Source organism: Kogia breviceps, chromosome 1 (assembly GCF_026419965.1).
Source record: "Kogia breviceps isolate mKogBre1 chromosome 1, mKogBre1 haplotype 1, whole genome shotgun sequence".
Taxonomy (NCBI): domain Eukaryota; kingdom Metazoa; phylum Chordata; class Mammalia; order Artiodactyla; family Physeteridae; genus Kogia; species Kogia breviceps.
The window spans coordinates 29,508,327-29,529,590 of NC_081310.1; the positions used below are offsets into that span (position 1 = coordinate 29,508,327).

Below are 21,264 nucleotides of genomic sequence, written 5' to 3' on the forward strand. Positions count from 1 at the left end.
TTTTCCCCCATCATTATACTTGGTTCAATACCCAGCACAAAGGTCAACACACTGGAAGTGCTCAATAAATGCCACTGAATGAAGCAGTAGGAACAAAACTGAGAAGAGGGAATAGTGCAGAGAATATAATCCCCTCCACTGGAAGACTCCAAAGGTCTAGACCTGAGGCCACCACATGACCTTGTGAAATGTGTCAGTTTCTTCACCCAAAAAGTGGATAGAATACCTTCCCCACCTACCTCACAGGGGCGTAGAGCTCAAATGATAAAACAAAAGTCAAATCTCCCATAAGATGTTGTTATTATCAATGTATAGATCATAGATTTTTGCCCCGTTTTTTTTGTTTTGTTTTGTTTTGTTTTTGCAATATGCGGGCCTCTCACTGCTGCAGCCTCTCCCGTTGCGGAGCACAGGCTCCAGACGCGCAGGCTCAGCGGCCATGGCTCACGGGCCCAGCCACTCCGCGGCATGTGGGATCTTCGTGGACCGGGGCACGAACCCGTGTCCCCTGCATCGGCAGGCGGACTCCCGACCACTGCGCCACCAGGGAAGCCCTTGCCCCGATTTTTAATCTCAGAATTGACTCAGCAAACATGGAAATAACTAGATTAAAACCAGGTATATCTAATATAACCATGCCTCTACTGGTTTATGACATTCAAACAGAATAAAACCAGGAAGTGTTGTCCAAAAAGAATACTAAAATCCAAGTTATATACTCTCCATATATATGGAGAGAGAGATATGTTATATAATGTAAATCACACTGTACAGAGGACTATAATTTGATACTCATTACACTCATATACAGAATAATAGGGAACTTGACAGCAAACTTTAATGTTTATTAAATTTTTTTAGAGGCAGTAAATATAGGAGCTAAAATCATAAGCTCTGGAGTCTGTCCATTTAGCTTTGAATAACAGTGCACTCTACCTTTTGGAAAATTAGCTCTTGGAAAATTAGCTCCCCCTGACTCAGTTTCCACCTAAGTTAAATATAGATAATAAGGCACATACCTCATAGGGTTGTTTAAGAGAATTAAAGGAGCTAATACATGGAAAGGGTTAAAATAGTGCCTCGCACATAGTAAGTGCTCATTAAAATTTGGCTGTTGTTAATGGTATTCATGACTCTTGAAACTTAAAAATGTTTCCATATATTTTTCTGTACTGGCATCACTCTAACAAATGTAATGGAAGTTGAAAAGTCAAAGTTTTCAAAATATTTCATCCCAGAAAAGATCTCTTTGTCTTGATATCTCTGCCACCACCTCAATCTTGCCTTAGAGGGTCTTTGTCAAAAACAGCACTTAGGGACTTCCCGGAGGTCCAGTGGTTAAGACTCCATGCTCCCAAAGCAGGGGGCCCAGGTTCCACCCCCTGGTCAGGGAACTAGATCCTGTGTGCTGCAACTAAGAGCCCACATGCCGCAACAAAGATCCCACATGACGCAACTAAGACCGGTGCAACCAAATAAATAAATAAATATTTTAAAAAAACAAACAGCACTTAGATCGAACACACACGATGAGACTCGATAGCAGAAAAGGAAGTTGCTCTCATGTGCCTTAATGCTTCATTTCCCAATCTCCCCCCCCCACCCCGCCCACCCTGCCCCCAAGCCTAGGCTACCCTGTGATACAACCACAGCATAGAATGAGGTTACCATCACCCACCCAGAGGTGTAATTAATAACTGGAGATCAGATTAGGTTAACTGTACCTGACTTTGACCTTACTGCCTGACTACCCACTTCCTCCTCTTTGCCCACTATTCACAAAAGGAATCCAGAATTCCTTCTCCACCAACACGAGGACTGAACTTCTAACTTCTCCAACTGTTTTCCCCTCAGCACTGAAAGACCTGGAAGAGTGGAGACTCCTAGGAATAAAGCCAGACCAAGATTGTGAAGACCTGAACTCTCATCCTAAAGATACTATCTGGGGTAAATCATTCGGTTTCTTAGCCTCCTAATCCTTAATGCTGTGATATTTCTGCCTAATATACCCACTTATGAGGTTTTAAGGGAGGATTAAAAGGGAAAATAAACACAGGAAAAACACTTGGAAATTTATGAGAACCATACAAATGAAATGTAATTCTAATATATGATTCCTGGCTCATTTGCTTTCCTCCCTATTTAGACACTGATCTTGATCCTTGGAGCCATGCCGTTATAAAGATTTCTTTTACAAGAAGAAATTATGTTCAAAGAGAAAAAAAATAATTTATTAAAACCATAGGGTTATAAAGGTGAGTGATATGACAATAGATAACAGACAAACCTCTGCATTTAAAAACACTCAATAAGCACCAAAATCCTTAAGATTTTTTTAGGAAGCAAAGATACTCAGTCGGCAACGAATATTAATAAAGCTAAAATGGATTGCCTGTGTAGAGCAAAAAGAAAAATAATTAGGTCATATATTGAGTTCTGTTTGTGTTCATTCCAAAAATAATGTAGCATTTTTTTCCTGCCCAAGACAAACAACCTCACTTGAGAAGGTAAGTATGCAATTACCTGAATCAGATGCTTCCACCCAATTAAGAGATAAGCAGAGAAGGAAAAATAACAACAACGGCAAATAAACCTAACACTTCTTGAGCACCTAAATGCCTTCCACGGATTATCTCTTTACTCCTTACAGCAACCTTACTTGGTAGGTATTCTTCCCTCATTCTAGATAGACCTAAAGCTTAGAGAGGAAAATTACTTGTTCGAGATGACACCTCTAGGAAGCTACTCAAATGGAATTTAAAACGCCCTATCCGATCCCACAGTTTAGGCTTTTACCACGACTCCATGCTCCCCCCACCAAAATAACATAGAGCTCTTCTTCTAAAACCCAAGGGAAGTGGGGATTCTTTAAAGATTTTTAGTACCTCTAAGGACGATGTGCACAAATCGAGAGTGAAGTGGAAGCGATGATCTTATGAAGGAACAGACAATGGGGTGGCTCGACCGATAATGTTATTTGGCAGGTTCCCTGTCAGTACTGAAAATGGCACCATCGTCTACAAACAGTAGCGAATTCAGTATCTAATTATCTGAAGAACCTTTCCAAAATTTAAGTCAAATAGGTGAGATGCAGAAGTGTCTCAATGTGGTAGGAGCCAAATGAGGATCAGAGAATACCAGCTTTGATAGCTTTCAGTAAGACTTGAACGGGAACTTGCGTGTGTATTCTATAAGTAGAGAGGGCTATGGAGGACAGAGGTAGCATTTGGGGATCCATGGCAAGAGGAAATAAAAGAGGAAAGGTCGTAGAACAAGAAACTGGATAAAAATCAATAATAATTTCTTCCCTCAATCGACTATTCCAACTCACTCAAATGATGTAAAACCAAACATAAGATGTGGAAGAAACTGCTCAGTTGATGACTCAGATGGTTTTCAACCCCATTTGACATAAATCTGGTAAGAAAAATAGGCTCTATAGGAAAATGAATATATGTACAATTAAAATGTTTTCATCAGTCAGATCTCTCCTTGAAAGAAAATACTAGGGCTTTCTTCTTGACCAAGATTCTTGGTTGGACCAATGATTGGTTTTAAACAAAAGAAATCTACTAACAAAAATACAGCCATCTCCAAGGAGCCTAACCGAAATTTTTAAATCCTTTTGGGATTAAATTTTTTTTTAAATGTTTTCCCGTAAGGATACTGTTCTGCTATTATAGAGAACAGTATTATTAAATTAAAACTAAATTAGTTTTTATTCAAAAACTCCATTTTTCTGTGTTACTAGTAAATTGCTTTTAGTTGGGGTTTAGAGAAGCAATGATTAATCACTTCTCCCCAGACACCTAAAAAAGGCAGTTATCAGAGTTCTACTTCGGCTAGATTAAAGAAGTGAGCTATGGCTTGTTAGCCACGAGATGTATCTACCACAAACTCATCTTTTCTATCTTATGATAGCCACTGCCATGATTACTGCACTTTTTCTGCCTTATATGTTCCCCTCATTTGCCACAGCAAAGTTTCTCAGTCGGTAGTGGTCCTCTAACCGTGAGGGCCTCCCGCAAGTTCTGTGGTTCACAGAACTGTCCCCTGGCAGTTCTGAGACAAGGCAAGGAAAGCAGGGTGACAACAGGACAGAAATAGAGAAACACAAAAGCAGAAGAGGATGAGAAGGAGCAGGGAGAGGGAGAAATAAAGAAGGAGAAGAAAAGATGGCAGAAGTAAGAAAAGAGGGAGGGAGTGCAATAAAGAGAAAAAGAAACTGTGGCCAAGAGGTCTACACTAAGGAGAAAAGTGGGAGAGGACCCCACGGGCACATCGGAGGGCCTAGTACTGAGTTACTGCCTCTTTCTTGTTCTTACTCGTCTTTGCCCACAGAGGAAACGGAATAGCAACTCCTGGGTGCCAGTTACCTGGATGAGTTCGTCCAGCTCAGTCGAATTGACACAGGAGTGCTGGGAAATGAACGTCTGCTTCTGGATCACAATGGTGGTCCTCTGGGAAATCTCGTGAGGCTGCTCCAACGCTTTGAACACTGTGGCTCCGATGATCAGATAGAGGACGACCACCAGGAAAATCGTGGAGACCGTCTTCCATTTCATAACATTAATGGTCGTGTCAGTCTCCACCCGGGAAGCAAGCACGGTGGGTTTGGTGGAGAACGAGAGCCTCGGTTTAGAGTTCTGAGCGGCAGATTTAGGATCCAGCAAGTCAGGGGCCGCCACTGCCAACAATAGAGAACAGAGGTTAGGTTGAAGGAGGTTAGAGGGGGATGGCTCGGCTTCTTTCAGGGGTCAGCAAAGGTGGACTGAACTCCCCTTGCTCTCCTGGTGAAGCTCCGGAGCCCAAACCAGAAGTATATAAGGGTTCAAGGAAAAGGGGCTGGGTCTTAGCTCTCTGCTGCTATTGGGGTTTCCGATGGGAGGAAAAAAACAGGAATCGGACTAAGAACCTTAAAAAAAAAAAAAAAAAAAAGAATGCCTGAGGACTTCCTAATTAATTTTAAAATTTATATCTGTCCAACGTGCTAGTCAACACATTTACAGAACTCCTAAGAGTTGATGGTACTAAGCTAGATATTTGAGTGCTCGTAAAGAAGGCTAATGGATTATTCCTGTTCTCAAGAACTTAACACTCTATATACCACAAGCAATCAGTGTAAAGAACGTTATCTATTTTTATTTAAAAACTCATTATAATAAAGGAATTGTAAGTGAATTTGCGATCCAAACATTGTTGCTCGAAGTAGAACGTTAGTAATTATCTGGTAAAACATGATGGCAAATAAACCACTCAGTACCTCAATCATTTCTTTTTGCTGTCCTCCAAAGTGGGCTCATGATTAATCATTCTCTGTATTTTGTTATTCAATCTCGGACATCTTTTAAAAAAACAAAAGTATTGCTACCCATTCTGGCCCACAATCATAGGTGGCAGCCAAGAGATGACAAGTTCCTTCCATTTCAACAGTGAACATTATCAAGGAAAAAAAATTTAAAACATTGTCTCACACCTTAGACCCTACATGCTCTGTACAGAGCTACTTGCTCCATTAGAGTGGATTCATGTGTTCTCTTACAAATTCCCATATATTCTGAGGTGACTCTAAATCCATTTATTTATTCATCTCAGCTGTTCAAAAATATCATTAATGGATTTCCTTTTCGAAAATTCAAGAGATACTAGACTTTCACTTGCTAAGGGGAAAATAAGCCATCTACTACAGAATATTTGATTGGAAAGGCAACACTGAACCAAAAGGGGTAACAGAATGGCTGAAAGATGGGAGATTAAAAAAAAAAAAAAATCAACTCAACCATAATAATCAACTTAACATCCATAATTGTTAGAGATGTAAGTAAAATTACTTTAGTGTATATAATACAGGTTTAATAAAATGATAACCTAATCTAAAAGACACTTTTAAGTAAGTATATAAGAAATAATCTATGAAATTGCACCCAAATACCCTACAGGAACCTGAAATTACTCGAAAATAAGAAGTGTCGATTTTCACACGGCTACATACCCTGCCCTCTTGACTACCACTGTGAGTTAAATGTAGGACTACCACAGCTGGAGTTCATAAAATAAATCATCTGTTGCCCATCAGAAAGAAGCTTTGCAAGCAAAGCTATGTGAAGCACCAGACCTAAGTAAGCAGTGTTGTATAATGATGACAGATAACAGAGGGCTTCTCAATCAGCGAAACTCTGAATGGTTCTGACTTTGAGGAGAAGTTGGAGCTCTCGTGACTTAACTGTACCCCTGGCTCCAAGCGGAGATTCCACATACGTACAGCTCATTTCAGCAAATTCCAATGGTTCAACCTGCTATAACAGGTATGCACACATTTTCCTCCTGATACAGTCAGCTGCTCCAAATAAAGCCACAAACTAGCAGACGCCTTTAACATGTGATAGTCATAAAGGCAACTTCACCCAAAATAAGCACTGGATAAGTGTTTGTTTTAATTTTTTGAAACATTTCAACAGAAATGTTGATAACAGCTAAAATCACTGTCATCTGCTGTCTAGCCACTCCACCCCACCTGCAAGCTGCTTAGTGAGTCTCAGTGAAAAATAAAGGTCATAATCTAAAATTAAGCCATCTTTGGAATAAAAATAACAGAAAATCACATAGAAGCTCCATATTATCTCTCTGAAGGAAGCTTTCCAAGCCTTTCCTCCCCAGTTCTGTGCTCTCATATTTCTGATTTTTCACATCACTGGTTTCTGGTCTGCAGAACTGGAAAACACCAGGACTGTTTATCTTGATGCTCCCAAATCCTACTCCTAGATTGCAGTGCTAAACTAAGGTATTATTGATATCACATGCTTTGGGGGAAAGGAGACAGATTTTTTTTTAAAAGATTGTGTCTGTGTGTTATTAAGCTAATACATTTCCTGATGGATTTTAATTCTTTGAAGCTATTGCCTTATTTTTTAATTAGTAGAAATATATATAATGCACATTTGGCAGACAGAATGGGCAGAAACTAGTGAAATACCAAAATAAAAAACAACAGCCTTTCCCCTCGGTGTAATATGGGGAACCCTCTGGGTTTCCATCTCCACATCGTTTGATGTATGATCATGAAGAGAAGCTCCTGAGAACAAGGAATCAAAGATTCACCCCTTCCACACACTCTCCAGGCACCATCACTACCTCCCTTCTCTGCTCCCAGCACCTCGCAGCGTCCTCTTAATCCTGGTCTCCCATCCTCACCCAGGTATGTCTTCTTCGCTCCCGGCCACAACTGACGACTCAATACCAGGAGAAATGAGCTTTTTTCAGCACCACTGCCTATACCACCACGCAACGGGCAACAAGTGTGACCAGGGTCACCATGCGTCCTGCCCGTCGGCTACTCCCAAGATCTGACCCTCCTCCTCCTTCGGAAACTCCCCCAAGTGTCCCAAACCCATACCCCAGGCAGATGCAAAACCCCCAGGCACCGGCGGGAGATTGGGGAGAAGCAGCCAGGAGAGGATCCGGGGATAGATTTGCCTCCAACCCCACATTATGACCCAACACCTTGGACGGGAAACGAAGGTGGAAAACGTCCGCTTGCTGCCGGCAGGGCTTTTGCAGCCCTCCCCGGACTGGCTGAGGCTGAAAGCCCGCGGCGGGAGGTGGGGAAAGGGGTACCTGGGGATCTCACCTTCTCCTGCTCTATGGCCGGGTCTCTCCCACGAGGCGCTGGGAAGCATGAGGCATGCAGCATTCACAATGTTTGGGGGGGGGGGGTTGTTTTTGTTTTTGTTTTGGGTTTGTTTTTTTTTTTTAAAAAAAAGACGGACTTGAAGCTTTTACAAACACGCCATTGTACTCACTTCTTATTCAGAGACGGGCTGCGCGCTCCGAGCTGCACGGGCAGGCATTTTCCCCGGCTTTGTTTTACAAGGTGGGGAGAGCGGGGCTGGACGCGGGAGGGAGGGTGGGGGGAGCGTGAGAAGAAACGGAATCGCGGGAAGGAGGGGACACCGGCGGGCCGGGCAGAGGGCGAGGCCGAGGCCAAGTTGGGCTGGGGCGCCGCCGCCCCCGCGCGCGCCTGCGGCCGGGCCCGGGTCACCAGGAGAGCGCCGGCGACCCGGGTCCCGCGCCGGCCAGCAGCCGCCGCCGCCGCCGCGCTCTACGCCCCGGGCTCCGCGCTGGCCGGGCCCTTGCGCTGCGCGGCGCGGGGGTGGTGGGTGCAGCCCGAGCCGCAGTGCGCCCCGGCGTCTTTGTGCGCGAGCCTCGCTCAGCCCCTCTTCGCATGTCTTTGTGCGTCTCCCAGGCAGAGCCCTCCGTGCCCCGGGGGTGGAGGTGGGGTGGAGGTGGCACGGTCTCAGCGCGCCCGGCGCCCTCCAGCCCGCAGCTCGGCCGCCCCCCGCCGCTCTCCCTTCCAGGCTCGCTCCTCTCGCCCCTCGCTAGTTCCTTTCCCTCCTTTCGGAACTCCCTCCCCTTCGCACCCTCCCACCCCCCTCCCCGTCTCACCGCCTGGGCTCTCCTCGCCGCACCCCCTGCGAGCCCAACCCTCGCCTGCGTCTCCCCGCCTCTTCCAAAGTACCCCTCAAGCCGCCTCCCCGCCTCTTCCAAAGTACCCCTCAAGCCGCCTCCCCGCCTGGGGGCATAGCCCTTCGATTCACCTGCAGTCTCTTCTCCTTTCGGCCCCTTCCACTAGCCCTGCCCCCTCCCTAGATCCTCACTCACGTTATCGGGCACAACGGGCTCCAGCCCATCTCCCTCCAAGTCGGGTCGCGGGGGTGTGGGACCGAGCTTTGGGGAGCGGGTTCCTGGACCCCAGCACGTGGGCATCCTGCCCTCCCTCCGACCCCCCCGCCCCAGGGTTGTACAGAGTCGTACACCTGAAACCCTTGGAGCGGGGGCGGTAATGAGGATGCTGATTTCTTCCAGTCTGCGCTTGGATAAGGGTTATCAAGTCATCACCAACTACCACCCCATCTCCAAGGGTGCTCGACCTAGGCAGCTAGCTCTGACGGGCAGTGTTGCACGAATGGGGAAAGCACCACCGGGAGCCAGGGTGAAGACATTTGGGAGGCAAAGGGAACGGAAGACAAATCTATTCTGTCCCAGGGCAGGACCCCTTTGGCTGGGAACAGAGGTTGCGAGTGTAGTCGGTTAAGCAGCGGGGTGGGAGACCTCAGACCTCAGTCTGAACTCGGCGCTCCCCGCACACCTCCGCATCAGGATCCCAGCTTGGCAGGTACCGGACCCCGCCCAGTCTAGCAGACGGCCGCGCGGGGACAGCTGAACTCCTGGCGACCCCGGTGCGGGAACCGAACCCGCAGAGGAAGGGGAGACTGCGCACAGAGGATGGGCTGCAGCTGTAATGAGCGAGTCTTCTCACCGCACACATGATGTAGTGGAACTTCAGCTGGTTTGTAAACTCTTTTCTTCCTTCCCACTTTCGCAGCGGCAATCTCCTGCTGACCTCCACCCTCCCACCTCCACCGCTGTGTGAGTTTATCTTCCAGAACCGCTGCTCGGTCAGACTGGAGTATTTCCCCACTTATCAGGAGAATTTCGTAGGGAAAGCTATAGACGTGAAGGAGGTAAGGTAGAACAGAAAGACTGTCGATTGTAAAAAGAACGTTGTAAACCTTTCGCGAGGCTGTGGCCGTCTACGATTTGAAATGCCAAATTACTTTTTAAATTCCAGAAGAGATTCAGCCGGCTGTCTCCTTTCTCCTATTAAAAATGTCCTCCTTATTAGGAATTCCTTCCTGCTGGAATTGAAACATGTTTTTCTCGACTTCTGCTCTCAATAATAGTATAATTGGATGTCCTTTCTAAAATGTGAATCTGATCCTCTCACTTGCTGACTTAAAACCCTTTTAGACTCTCTGGGTCACATGTAATGTGCTTCCTGATCTGGCTTCTCTTTTTCATTCCTGGCCTTCCTGGCTACTGCCATCTTCCCTCACACACCTTCCCGAAGTCCTCTCCCCAACTTTACATGACTAAGACACTGCATCAGTAAGGTTCTCCAGAGAAACAGAACAGATAAGACGTATTCGTGTGTATATAAATTGTATTTTAAGGAATTGGCTCACACAACCAGGGGGGCTGTCAAGTCCATCTGAAATCCCTAGGATAGTTCTGGAAAATCAGGCAAGAGTTAATGCTTCAGTCTTGAATTTCTTTTCTGGGAAACCTCACTTTTTGTTTATAAGACCTTCAACTGATTATATGTGCCCTACCCACATCATCAAGGGTGATCTTTCCTTAAAGTCCGACTGTAGATATTAACCACATCTACAAAATACCTCCACAGCAACACCTAGGTAAGTGTCTGATTCGATAATTGGGTGCTATAGCCTAGCCAAGTTGACACATCAAACTAACCATCACAGGTATTATCTTCCAGATCACCCAGCAGTTAAAGTTTCTCCTGAATCCTAGTCAGGTGTCTCACTGTTTGCTTCCCAGGACAACTTATGCTTCTATTTTTGCACTTGTCACATTGTGTTGTGCTTCTTTAAACTAGACCGTAAGCTCAGTTAGGGCATAAACCATGTCTTTCTGTTCCCCATAGTATCCACAGTAACCAGTGACTAGCGCTAAATAGATGTGTGATAAACATCTGAATGAAAGTGAGATTGCAGACATCATTTATCTGGCCTCCTTCTAGATACCTGGAACTAGGTATCTTACATTTATAGGAAATGAGATAAATCCACCACTTACAGAATCATTTTCTACCCTATCACAGGCTTTTTGTTCTCTGAGTAAAATGATCCCAAACACTTTGAGTATTTTTTTTTTTTCACTTTTCCCCTTTTGCTCGGTGATTCTTTTTTGTTCTATCTGGGTCTTTTGCAAATTTAGCCACACCTTGCTAAGCACTGGTCCTCTGTCCAACTGGCTAATACTTACTGAAGTGTGGGATTAACTCATAGTTTAAATATGCCTGTGTAGTGCATCCCTTCCTCATGCGATGTAAGACCCACCACCAATCCCAAATGCTGATTTGCCATTTTCCCTCCTTTTCTCTATCGAGTCATGTGCGGCAGTGGTCCTCCATGTTCCCCTTGCATTATTCTCACATTAGGCACACATATATGTAGAGGGCTGAGGGTAGGGGGCCACGGATTTACTTTACAGAGACATTAAAATAAGATTTGAAAAACAAACAAACAAAATTCCAAACTGTAGCATTAGCAGGAATCATTCCAACAAGCTAGCCTCAACCTCACAAATTATTCAAAAGAACCAAGAAACTAGTCCGCACACTGACTCTAGCCCTGCTTTCTACTGCAGCCCCTCATAGCCCCCTCAATTAAAGACCCCTACCCCTTTAAGAGCCACCTTGCACTTACTCACTGTGTTTGAAGTAAGAGGGAAAAACGGGGATAGACTAGTTTGTGTATCGTTGCAACTGGAGAAACAAGGAAATGGGATGGTTTATCCTGTTTAATTTTATGTCTGCATTTCTCATACATATAAATCCCACCAAACTGTCATAGAAAAGCTAGATGGACTCTTATTTCTTTCATGCTGCCAGACCCAGGCTACTCAACACCCATTAACTTTATTTTAATGGACAGGAAAACCTGAAATATGTAATAAAAAGATTTAGCGCTCCCAAGTTCTACACTCCCCTCCTTCCAGTGCTTTCAGAGTTGCTGTGATGCTCCAACCAGCAGCAAAAAATCTACAGGACTTCACTTTCATGTTCAGTTTCTCTTTTGACCTTGGCCTACTCATAGTTAAAGCAAAAAGTAAACAAAAAGAGAGCATGCCACTGTCTTTTCCATAATTCCATTCACACCTAGAATTTTGGAGTTAAGGTGGCTTCTGTGGGTATCCTAACTCTGCCATTTGTGAACAATGTGAGTTTGAGGGAGTCCCTTTGTCTCTCTGACCATCAGTTTCGTCATCTACAAAACAGGGATACTACACTGGACCCACAAGAGATTGTTGTAAGAATTAAACACATATGTGTTTAACACTGTAGGTCCTCAAAAGGATTTCATTCTCTCTTGTGCTTGACCTAACCCAACGAACCAGGGGGCTCCCAGCCTAGCAAGACCACCAACAAATTCCAACTCTATAATAAATCTTGGCATTTATTTAATCTTCTGGATAACACAATTGCACAGGTCTAAGATGAGGAAGAATGAATTACTTCTGTCAAATATCTACTGAGTGCCTACCCAGTACCAAACAGGAGCTCTGTGGATACAGCAAGGTTGCTGCCTTCATTAAGCTTATGGTCTAGAGAGGGAAGGTGCTAAACAAACCTACTAATCAATGCAATAAGTAGAAGGTACAGATTACAAGAGTATATAATGTTAGAGGGTCCCGAAGGCCTGTCAAAAGAAGTGACATTACAGTGAAGCCCTGAAGATGAGAATGGGTGGAGAGGAAGAGGCATAATATAAGGAAAGAGCTTCCTCGGGAGAAGGAAGAAAGTGTGGCAGGAAGAAGCTTGGAGAATTTGGGGAGCTCAGAGGGTGAGGAGTGGTGATAGACAGTGATCAAGCTAGAAAGGCAGGCAGAGACCAGGTCATAAGGCCTTGGATTTTAGTTAATGGGACTTTGATGAATTTTCAGCAGAGCACTAACTTCATCAGATGACATTTAAAAGAAATCACTCTGGTTGCTACGTGGCGAACAGACAGAAGGTGAACACAAATGAAAGCATGTAGACAGCAAGTTTAGATGCTATTGCTTTAGTTCAGGTGAGAGATTCATGGTGACCTGTATGGGAGTGGAAGAGAGGATATGAAAGGTGGAGCAGTAGATCAACAGGCCCCTGTGATCCACCGGGTATGGGGAGTGAATGCTGAGGGAGAGGGTGGGCATTTTCCAAGAGGTTCTAGTTCATGCAAACTTAGAGAAGACAACAGTATAGGCAGTACTTCAGTGAAATGCCTGCCTGATGTGGTCCCTCCAGGGACACTTACCTTCCCCTCTTATGGCTGTTATGTTTCTTATGGGACTCATCCCTGATTGTCAGTGTCATGTGTGCCCTGGGGCTCAGCCAACACAATCATGATTCCTCAGCCTTTCAATTGGTTTAGGCACAGGGCTGTGACCCACTCAGCCAACGGAACTTATGCCAGGGTTTCTGAGGAAAGAGACTTTCATGCTACATCACTGATCTTGAACCTGAAAGTCTTGGAGACTATTATGACAATAAGAGAAGAGAAGGTACCTGAGAATGGAGCCAGTACAGAGCAAATAGAACCAAAATGACCAGTTCTTTGTGACTACATTTTATCAATCACCTGTATCAAACTACACCATAAGCCATACAAATTTTCTTTTTGTATAAGCCAAATTTGTCTTGAGATTTCTGATACTAGAAAGTCCTAATCAAAACATTACAAAGCAAGGAACTGGAGAAAGTGAGAAATGATTTACCTATATAGGATCTCTAAGTTGACCTCCAATGATTCCTGCCGCCTGGTATTATTCATGCCCTGTGTTGTGAAACCCTCCAGCCCCCTTGAATGTGAGATGCTAATGAACAGAATACATCACAAGCAATGGGATGTCCCTTCCAAGTTTAGGTTATAAAAAGACTGTGGCTTCCCTCTTGTGTGTACTCTCTCACTCTCTCTTGGATCTCTCACTCTGGTGGCAGCCAGCTGCCATGCATAAGGCAGACTTGAGGAGAGGCCCAGGTGAACCTGGAAGTGGATCTCCTGAGGTCTTCTAACAGCCATGTAAGTGAGCTTGGAGGCTTCCTTCCCCATTCGAGCCATGAGATCACTATAGTCCTAGATAACACCTTGAGTGCAGCCTCCTGAGAGACCCTGAGCCAAAACCACCCAAGTAAGATCCTTCCAAATTCTTGAGCCTCAAAAACTGTGAAATCACCTGGAGGAAAACATAGGCAGAACACTCTTTGACATAAATCATAGCAGTATTCTTTTGGATCCATCTCCTAAGAGTAATGGAAATAAAAACAAAAATAAACAAATGGTACCTAATTAAACTTAAAAGCTTTTGAATAACAAAGGAAACCATAAACAAAATGAAAAAACAACCTGCAGAATGGGAGAAAATATTTGCAAAACAATGCAACCAACAAGGGATTAATTTCCAAAATATACAGACAGTTCATACAACTCAATATCAAAAAAACAACCCAATCAAAAAGTGGGGAGAAGACCCAAATAGACATTTCTCCAGGGAAGACATACGTATGGCCAACACACACATGAAAAGATGCTCAACATCGCTAATCATTAGAGAAATGCAAGTCAAAACTACAATGAGGTATCACCTCACTCTGGTCAGAATGGCCATCATCAAAAGTCTACAAATAATAAATGCCGGAGAGTGTGTGGAGAAAAGGGAACCCTCCTACACTGTTCCTGGGAATATAAACTGGTGCAGCCACTATGGAGAACAGTATGAAGTGTCCTTAAAAGACTAAAAATAGAGCTACCATATGATCCAGCAATCCCATTCCTGGGCATATATCTGGAAAAGATGAAAACTCTAATTCGAAAAACTACATACACCGCAGTGTTCACTGCAGTAGCCAAGCTAGAGAAGCAACTTAAATGTCCATGAACAGATGAATGGATAGAGAAAATGTGGTGTATATATACACAATGGAATACTACTCAGCCATAAAAAAGAGTGAAATAACACCATTTGCAGCAACATGGATGGACCTAGAGGTTATCATAATAAGTGAAGTAAGTCAGAGAAAGACAAATATCATACGATATCACTTATATATGGAATCTAAAAAAAAGTGATACAAATGAATTTATTTATATAATAGAAATAGACTCACAGACATAGAAAGCAAATTTATGGTTACCGAAGGGGAAAGGTAAGGAGGAATAAATTAGGAGTTTGGGATTAACAGATACACACTACTATATATAAAATGATAAACAACAAGGACCTATTGTATAGCACAGGGAACTATATTCAATATCTTGTAATAACCTATAATAGAAAAGAATCTGAAAATAACTGAATCACTTTGCTGTACACCTGAAACTACTGCAACATTGTAAATCAACTGTACTTCAATTTTAAAAAATTAAAAATAAAAAAAAAAAAACTGTGAGACCAAAAATGTTTCTTGTTTTCAGGTGCTAAGTTTTGGGGTAATTTGCTATGCAGCAATAGATAATAATACAACCTCTAAGAGTTAAATTCCAAGTAAGCTTATAAAGTGTCAGTCAGAGCTGAGTTATGCAAATTACTTTAAGAAGGCAACTCCTCAAAGGCCAAAATGCATTCATTTTGAAGTATTCATAAACCTAAAATTAGAATATGTCAATCAGAAGGGAAGTTGGACCTCATTAGAAGAATAGCAAAGGAAGCAAAGAGGTAGGTGTTAGAAGTGCCCATACAAGCATTGTCTCAAGCAGTAGGTCTCAAGCTTGAGTGTGCATCAGAGTTGTGTGGAGTGCTTATAGGACACAGATTGTTGAGCCCAGTGCCAGAGTTTCTGAGGCATTATGTCTGGGGTGAGGCCCAAGAATTGGCATGAGGAACAAGTTCCCAGGTGACGCTAATGCTACTAGTCCAGGGAGCACACTTTACGAATCCTGGAGGAAAAGCAGAATTGGGGTTCACTCTGCTCTGATAGCTCACAGTCACAGAGGCGGTTTTTGCAGTGGTAAGAGATTGGGCTAGATGACAGCTCAGGCCCTCTGCCACTGTGGTTGGCAATCACAGCAGGCACTGGTACATGTCACCACTCACTCTCACTATTAAGCACCTTCCGTGTATCAGAAAGGCATTTTTCTAGTGTTTGGGGACATACAGTAGCAAAGAAGACACACCAAATCTTTGTAATCATGGAGTTAAAATAAGGAAAGAATGACACTAGTTGGGGCTTCCCTGGTGGCGCAGTGGTTGAGAGTCCGCCTGCCGATGCAGGGGACGCGGGTTCGTGCCCTGGTCCGGGAGGATCCCACGTGCCGCGGAGCGGCTGGGCCCGTGGGCCGTGGCCGCTGGGCCTGCGCGTCCGGAGCCTGTGCTCCGCAGCGGGAGAGGCCACAGCGGTGAGAGGCCCGCATACCAAAAAAAAAAAAAAAAAAAGAATGACACTAGTAAAACCGTGTACATGTCTATTTGTAAAACATGATTGAATTACTGAGGAGGTTTCAGATTAAAGTACCTCACCCTGAAAAATTTTTTTATGAAAAATTTTTTTAATGTCATTTTTTTCATAAAACTTTGCAAAATCAATCAAAATCGAGGTTCATTTTGTGAAAATTAGTCACTCTAAAATATATAACACTCAGCAATATCTTTTTGAATGGCTTTATATATTTGCTTACTTTAAAGTAAACACATACACCAAAATATGAAGAAAGATAAGATTTTTAAATGTAAATAAGAATCTCTTTTATAATGGTAATTCTTAGTCCCGTGTGATTTCTTTTCAGTTTTAAAAATTTATGTAAGTCAAAACACCCAACTTTTGCATATAAACATCAGTTCTTTAATCAGTGTACACTTAAGTGTTAATTATTAAAGTAAACTAATATTCATATATAATTTTGCTCAACAGGGAATAAGATTGACTAAGGGTGTTGTAAAGTAAAGAAATCCTTATAAAATGGTACTCTGTTATAATAGATTAAATTCAGAAAACATTAGAATTTACTTAGTTTACAAAGAAGAAATTCTACTCCAGATTTTCTTTCTCCTTTCAAACTTGAGTATCATAAACTATCACTAGGAAATGAACATTTTGCTAATATGTATCTAGACTACCAATGAATTCATTAGATAATTTTTTAAGTCTGCCAGTATTAGGCAAACAAATTATATCAAATGTGGTGCTTTTTATCAAAATCAGGCATAAAATCCAGAAAGAACTAGAATTAAAATTTTTATCGATGGCTTTCATTACCTCCTGAATTTTCAGCACATCCAGTACTTTATTTAAAACTTATAATTGTTGTGAAGGTTTGCCAATCCAGCATTTTGCCTTCACCTGAGACTACAAATTCTGACACTAATGAAGAACAAATCAATTCAATTTCTCTTCTAAAATTAAGTCACAAGATATAAAGGCAATAAAAAAGCAAAGAGAGAATGTGAGGATTTGGAATCTCCTAAAGATATTTGTTAATGTGTTCAATAACCAAAGATCTTAATTTCACCATTTATGTATGGAATCTAGCTTTCCCTCATACCTTTTTGTGTCTATGATTACATGAGCACATACGAGCCTCGCTCAAGGCCATCCACTAAGTTTATGGAAGAATTGAGATTAAAAACACATGCATCACCCAAGGCATGTTTGTTCTATAAGAAAGCGCTAAGACAAAGAAGAAAGCAGCTTTTGGTGGAATTTTTTTAATCGTTACGATGATTGTGCGATCTCTCCAAATTCTACAAAGTGATCAAGGTGAGAAGACTACCACCACCACCACCCGTCCCCAGGACCTTCACCAGTGGCCTCAACTCCACTGATCTCTGATCCATTCTCCATACTGCAGCCAGATGAAGCTCTTCAAATCAAATCTGGTTAAATTGAAGCCCTGATTAAAAGCACACACTAACTTCCCACTGCCTTCACCATAGAGACTAATAGGCTAAGTGCATTCCCAGGGCCTCAAAAATCCTTGCCCTGTGAATAAGAACAGTAACAATAAGAACAGGATTCATAACAATAGGTAACATCTAATGAGGCATTTGTGCCAGCCCTTCTTTCAAGACCATTTCATTTACTACTTCGTTTACTCCTCATAACAACCATATGAGGTTATTAACCTCAGAGAAGTTAAAGTAACTTCCCCAAAGTAACAGAGCTGGTAAATCAATACAACTACTATATAGGGCCCAGCTCACCAGCTTTTCTTCTCATTTCCAGTTTCTTGAGTATCCCCTACTCCTTCTTTCCTTAGAGCCTTAGCACACATGAGTCCTTCTAGCCTAGACTGTGCCTGTTTTTCCCTCACTACTAGAAAATAACTTATACTATTTCTCTAGACCTCAGCTAAAGCATACCTTCCTCAGAAAATGCTCCATCACCTCCTAACAAGATCAGCCCACCACCCCAACATATACACTCTCATAGCACTCTGTACTCTCCCCTCATTGTCCTGGTCACAATTGTTATTCAACTACTTCTTCAGATTATTATTTAGTCACTGCCTATATTAGTTTTCTAGGGCTGCCGTGACCATGTTTCAAAAACTCGGGTGGCTAAGAACACCAGAAATTTTGATCTCAGTTCTTGAGGCCAGAAACTAGAAATCAAGGTGTCAGCAGGGCCACACCCCCTCTGACAGAACTAGGGGAGAATCCTTCCTTGCTGCTTCTAGCTTCTGGTATTTGCCAGTGATCCTTGGCATTCCCCGGCTTGTGTATACATCACCAATCCCATGGCCATCTTCTCCTTGTATGTCTTCACATTGTTTTCCCTGTTTGTGTCTGTCTCTGTCCCAATTTCTCCTTTTTTTTTAAAAGGACACCTGTCATACTGGATTAGGGCCCATCCTAATAACCTCATTTCAATTTAATTACCTCTGTAAAGACCCCTTTTCCCAATAATGTCACATTCTCAGGTACTGGGGTTAGGACTTCAATACACCTTTTGGTGGGGACACAATTCAACCCATAACATTGCCTATGAGACTAAATCAAGTTCCAAGACAGAAGGGATCTTGTCATCTTATTCCTTAGCACAATATCTTACATATAGTAGGCACAAAAATCAATACTGATTAAATGCATGAAAGCCCATTATTAAGAGGTATTATTGAAAGAATCCTGCAGTTAATTAGGGCTCAGAATCACTATGCCTATAAGCATCAGGTGGAACATACATGCACGAAGTGTGGTCTAGTGAACCAGTGAACTGGAGGAGATATTCTAGTCATCTTTAGTTGATTACTGCCATGAAAGAACATAGATCCAGTGTGTTAGACCTTCCAATTTTCCAAGAGAAGTCAGATATCCAAAATGTTTTAGAAGAAACCTTTCAATTTCAAAATGGGGGCCACTAGATCAATTTTCAAAAATAAACAGTGATAATGGCACATAAAACATATCCGTAGGCTGCACATGGTCCTGAGGCTCTCTGATTTCAGCCTCTGGGTTCAGGTAACATTAGATGCCCTGTGAGGTCATATCTGCGATGAAATGCAATGATTCCATTTTCTAGGCTATGGTAAGTGTTGAAACATCTCACTTCAATTGTAGTCACGTGGGGCTGGCACTAGGGTAAGGCTAGTGAGGCACTCCCCTGGGACACAAAATTTAAAGGGGCATCAAAAACACAGCTAAATAATATTTTAATACAATAGTTTTTAAAATCAATATTAATGTGAAAAATTCATGATGAACAACAAGTTCAAAATTTTAAATAAAGAGGATCCAACCCTGCACTGGCACAAGTTGGCCTCACTAGCCTCACCCTAGTCCTGGATCTGCTGCCTTGTTTCACTGATACCCTCCCCGCTAGATCACACATGGGAATTCTCTTCTGTTGCATAAGCTCCCCTTTCCTGGTCTGCTATATTACAGAAGAAGCAACCCCCCACTCACCCAAAATTCTGTGCCCAAACATGCATTACTGCACTGCACATAAGATGAAGTAACTTACACTTCCTGTGGATTCTCAAGTTTATCTCCCTCCTTTGAAAGAATGTATCTTTTTTTTTTTTTTTTTTTTTTTGCGGTATGCAGGCCTCTCACCGCTGTGGCCTCTCCCATTGCGGAGCACACGCTCCGGACGCGCAGGCTCCGGACGCGCAGGCTCAGCGGCCATGGCTCACGGGCCCAGCCGCTCCGCAGCATGTGGGATCTTCCCGGACCGGGGCACGAACCCGCGTCCCCTGCATCGGCAGGCGGACTCTCAACCACTGCGCCACCAGGGAAGCCCTGAAAGAATGTATCTTGAACGCTGTTGTTTCTTCTCCTCTGAGATGGTGTAACTCATTTCTGATGAAATTTCCTTAATTATACTTTTCTCTCAGGTTTCAGGCTTAATACCTGTTTACTTCTGCCCCATGGCTAGATGCTTCAGATGGGGATCTGGCTCTAGCCCTACAACAGATTGCTAGTGGAGTCCGACAGATGCAAGTTAGTTACCATGGAACGTTCTTATGTTGGTTCAGCTTTCAGCTTGGAAATCACATCTGAAATGTTTTAAAGCTAGACAATACAGAGAGCACGGTGACCTTTCCTAACCAGCCACTCAAAATACAGACCTCCTCATCCATCGTCACCACAAACCCCTCCATGAGATAATTAATGTGCACAATGGGGTAATAACTGAGGGCAAAATGTTAATTCCGGGTTGTCACAATCTCTATAAAGCTTTTCTCAAACCTTGAGAGTCACATGTCAACATCACACCAGGACTAACACAGCCAATTATGCAAATATATTTATGAGCTGTCAAAGCACCCATTGGGAAAACAATTGGAACCAGCATAGAAACTTCACTACTACATAATCCCTGTAACTATAATTTGAATAAGAGCAAGATATGATGAAGTCCCAAATTCCTGTGAAATCTGAGTCTTTAGATATTAGAAAATAAAAAATATAGTTAGACAATTAATTTAATTTGATCAGGACAGTTGCCTGATCATATACCCTGACTATTCTCCTCTGTGAAACCTTCCCTGTTCTTTACCTCTGATAAATTTGATCACAACTGCCTATGGATCCTTATATAAATTCATAGCACCTTTTACTTTTGTGTATACATTTGTCTCTATGTCCTGCTTTCTCTACTAGACTAAAGGCTCTCTGAAGACAACTATCTCGTCTGAATTCTTTTTGATTTCTTAGAACACACAGTAGCTATGCAAATGCTTTTTGAATCGGTATGAATAAAAGACCACCACCACCATCCCAACACACACAAAATCACCAGCTCTTATGACTTTCAAAGAAGGATTTCATAACTCTGACATTTATCATCAAAAAGCATTTAATTCACATGAAGGTATTTTCAGTACATTGAAAGTAAATGTATTTCTTCCATGTCCTTTATTATCCTATATAATTCTATTATCACACAGATTCACATGAAGGTCGGCATGGTCACCGGTAAAGACTGTGAGCTGCCTAGTTTCAAGTCCAGGACCAGCCACTTATTAGCCGTGCCTTATTTTCTCATCTGTGAAATGGGGGTGAAAAATAGTCATCCTCAACTTGTTAATGAGACCTAAAAGAGTTAATGCTTGAAAAGTATTTAGAACAGTGCCCTAAATAGAGTAAGAACTCCGTAAACAATGATCGCGATTAATAGTATTATTCCCAGTGATAGCACTAAATCATGGAGAGAAGGAAAGAAGATGGATCTTCGGTAAGAAGTGAAACAAAAAGGAAGAGGTCATT

The 21,264-nt window shown here is 42.7% G+C and overlaps 1 protein-coding gene across 4 annotated transcripts in view; it reads right to left on the bottom strand.

The window, feature by feature from the left end:
* Positions 1-8,733, bottom strand: part of KCNK2 (potassium two pore domain channel subfamily K member 2) — a 166,205-nt gene extending 157,472 nt beyond the window's left edge. For 2 of the 4 annotated variants that reach the window (XM_067028904.1, XM_059076694.2), the window contains exons 1-2: positions 7,628-7,692; positions 4,377-4,687 (exon numbers count right to left, since the gene is read on the bottom strand). In XM_067028904.1, coding sequence (XP_066885005.1) covers positions 4,377-4,687; positions 7,628-7,676 — 360 coding nt within the window. In that variant the 5' untranslated portion in view covers positions 7,677-7,692. Of the gene's footprint in view, positions 1-4,376; positions 4,688-7,627; positions 7,693-7,799; positions 7,897-8,658 lie in introns of those variants that run through there. The other 2 variants (XM_067030603.1, XM_067030020.1) reach the window with 2 other exon arrangements.
* Between the last annotated feature and the right edge of the window lie 12,531 nt (positions 8,734-21,264).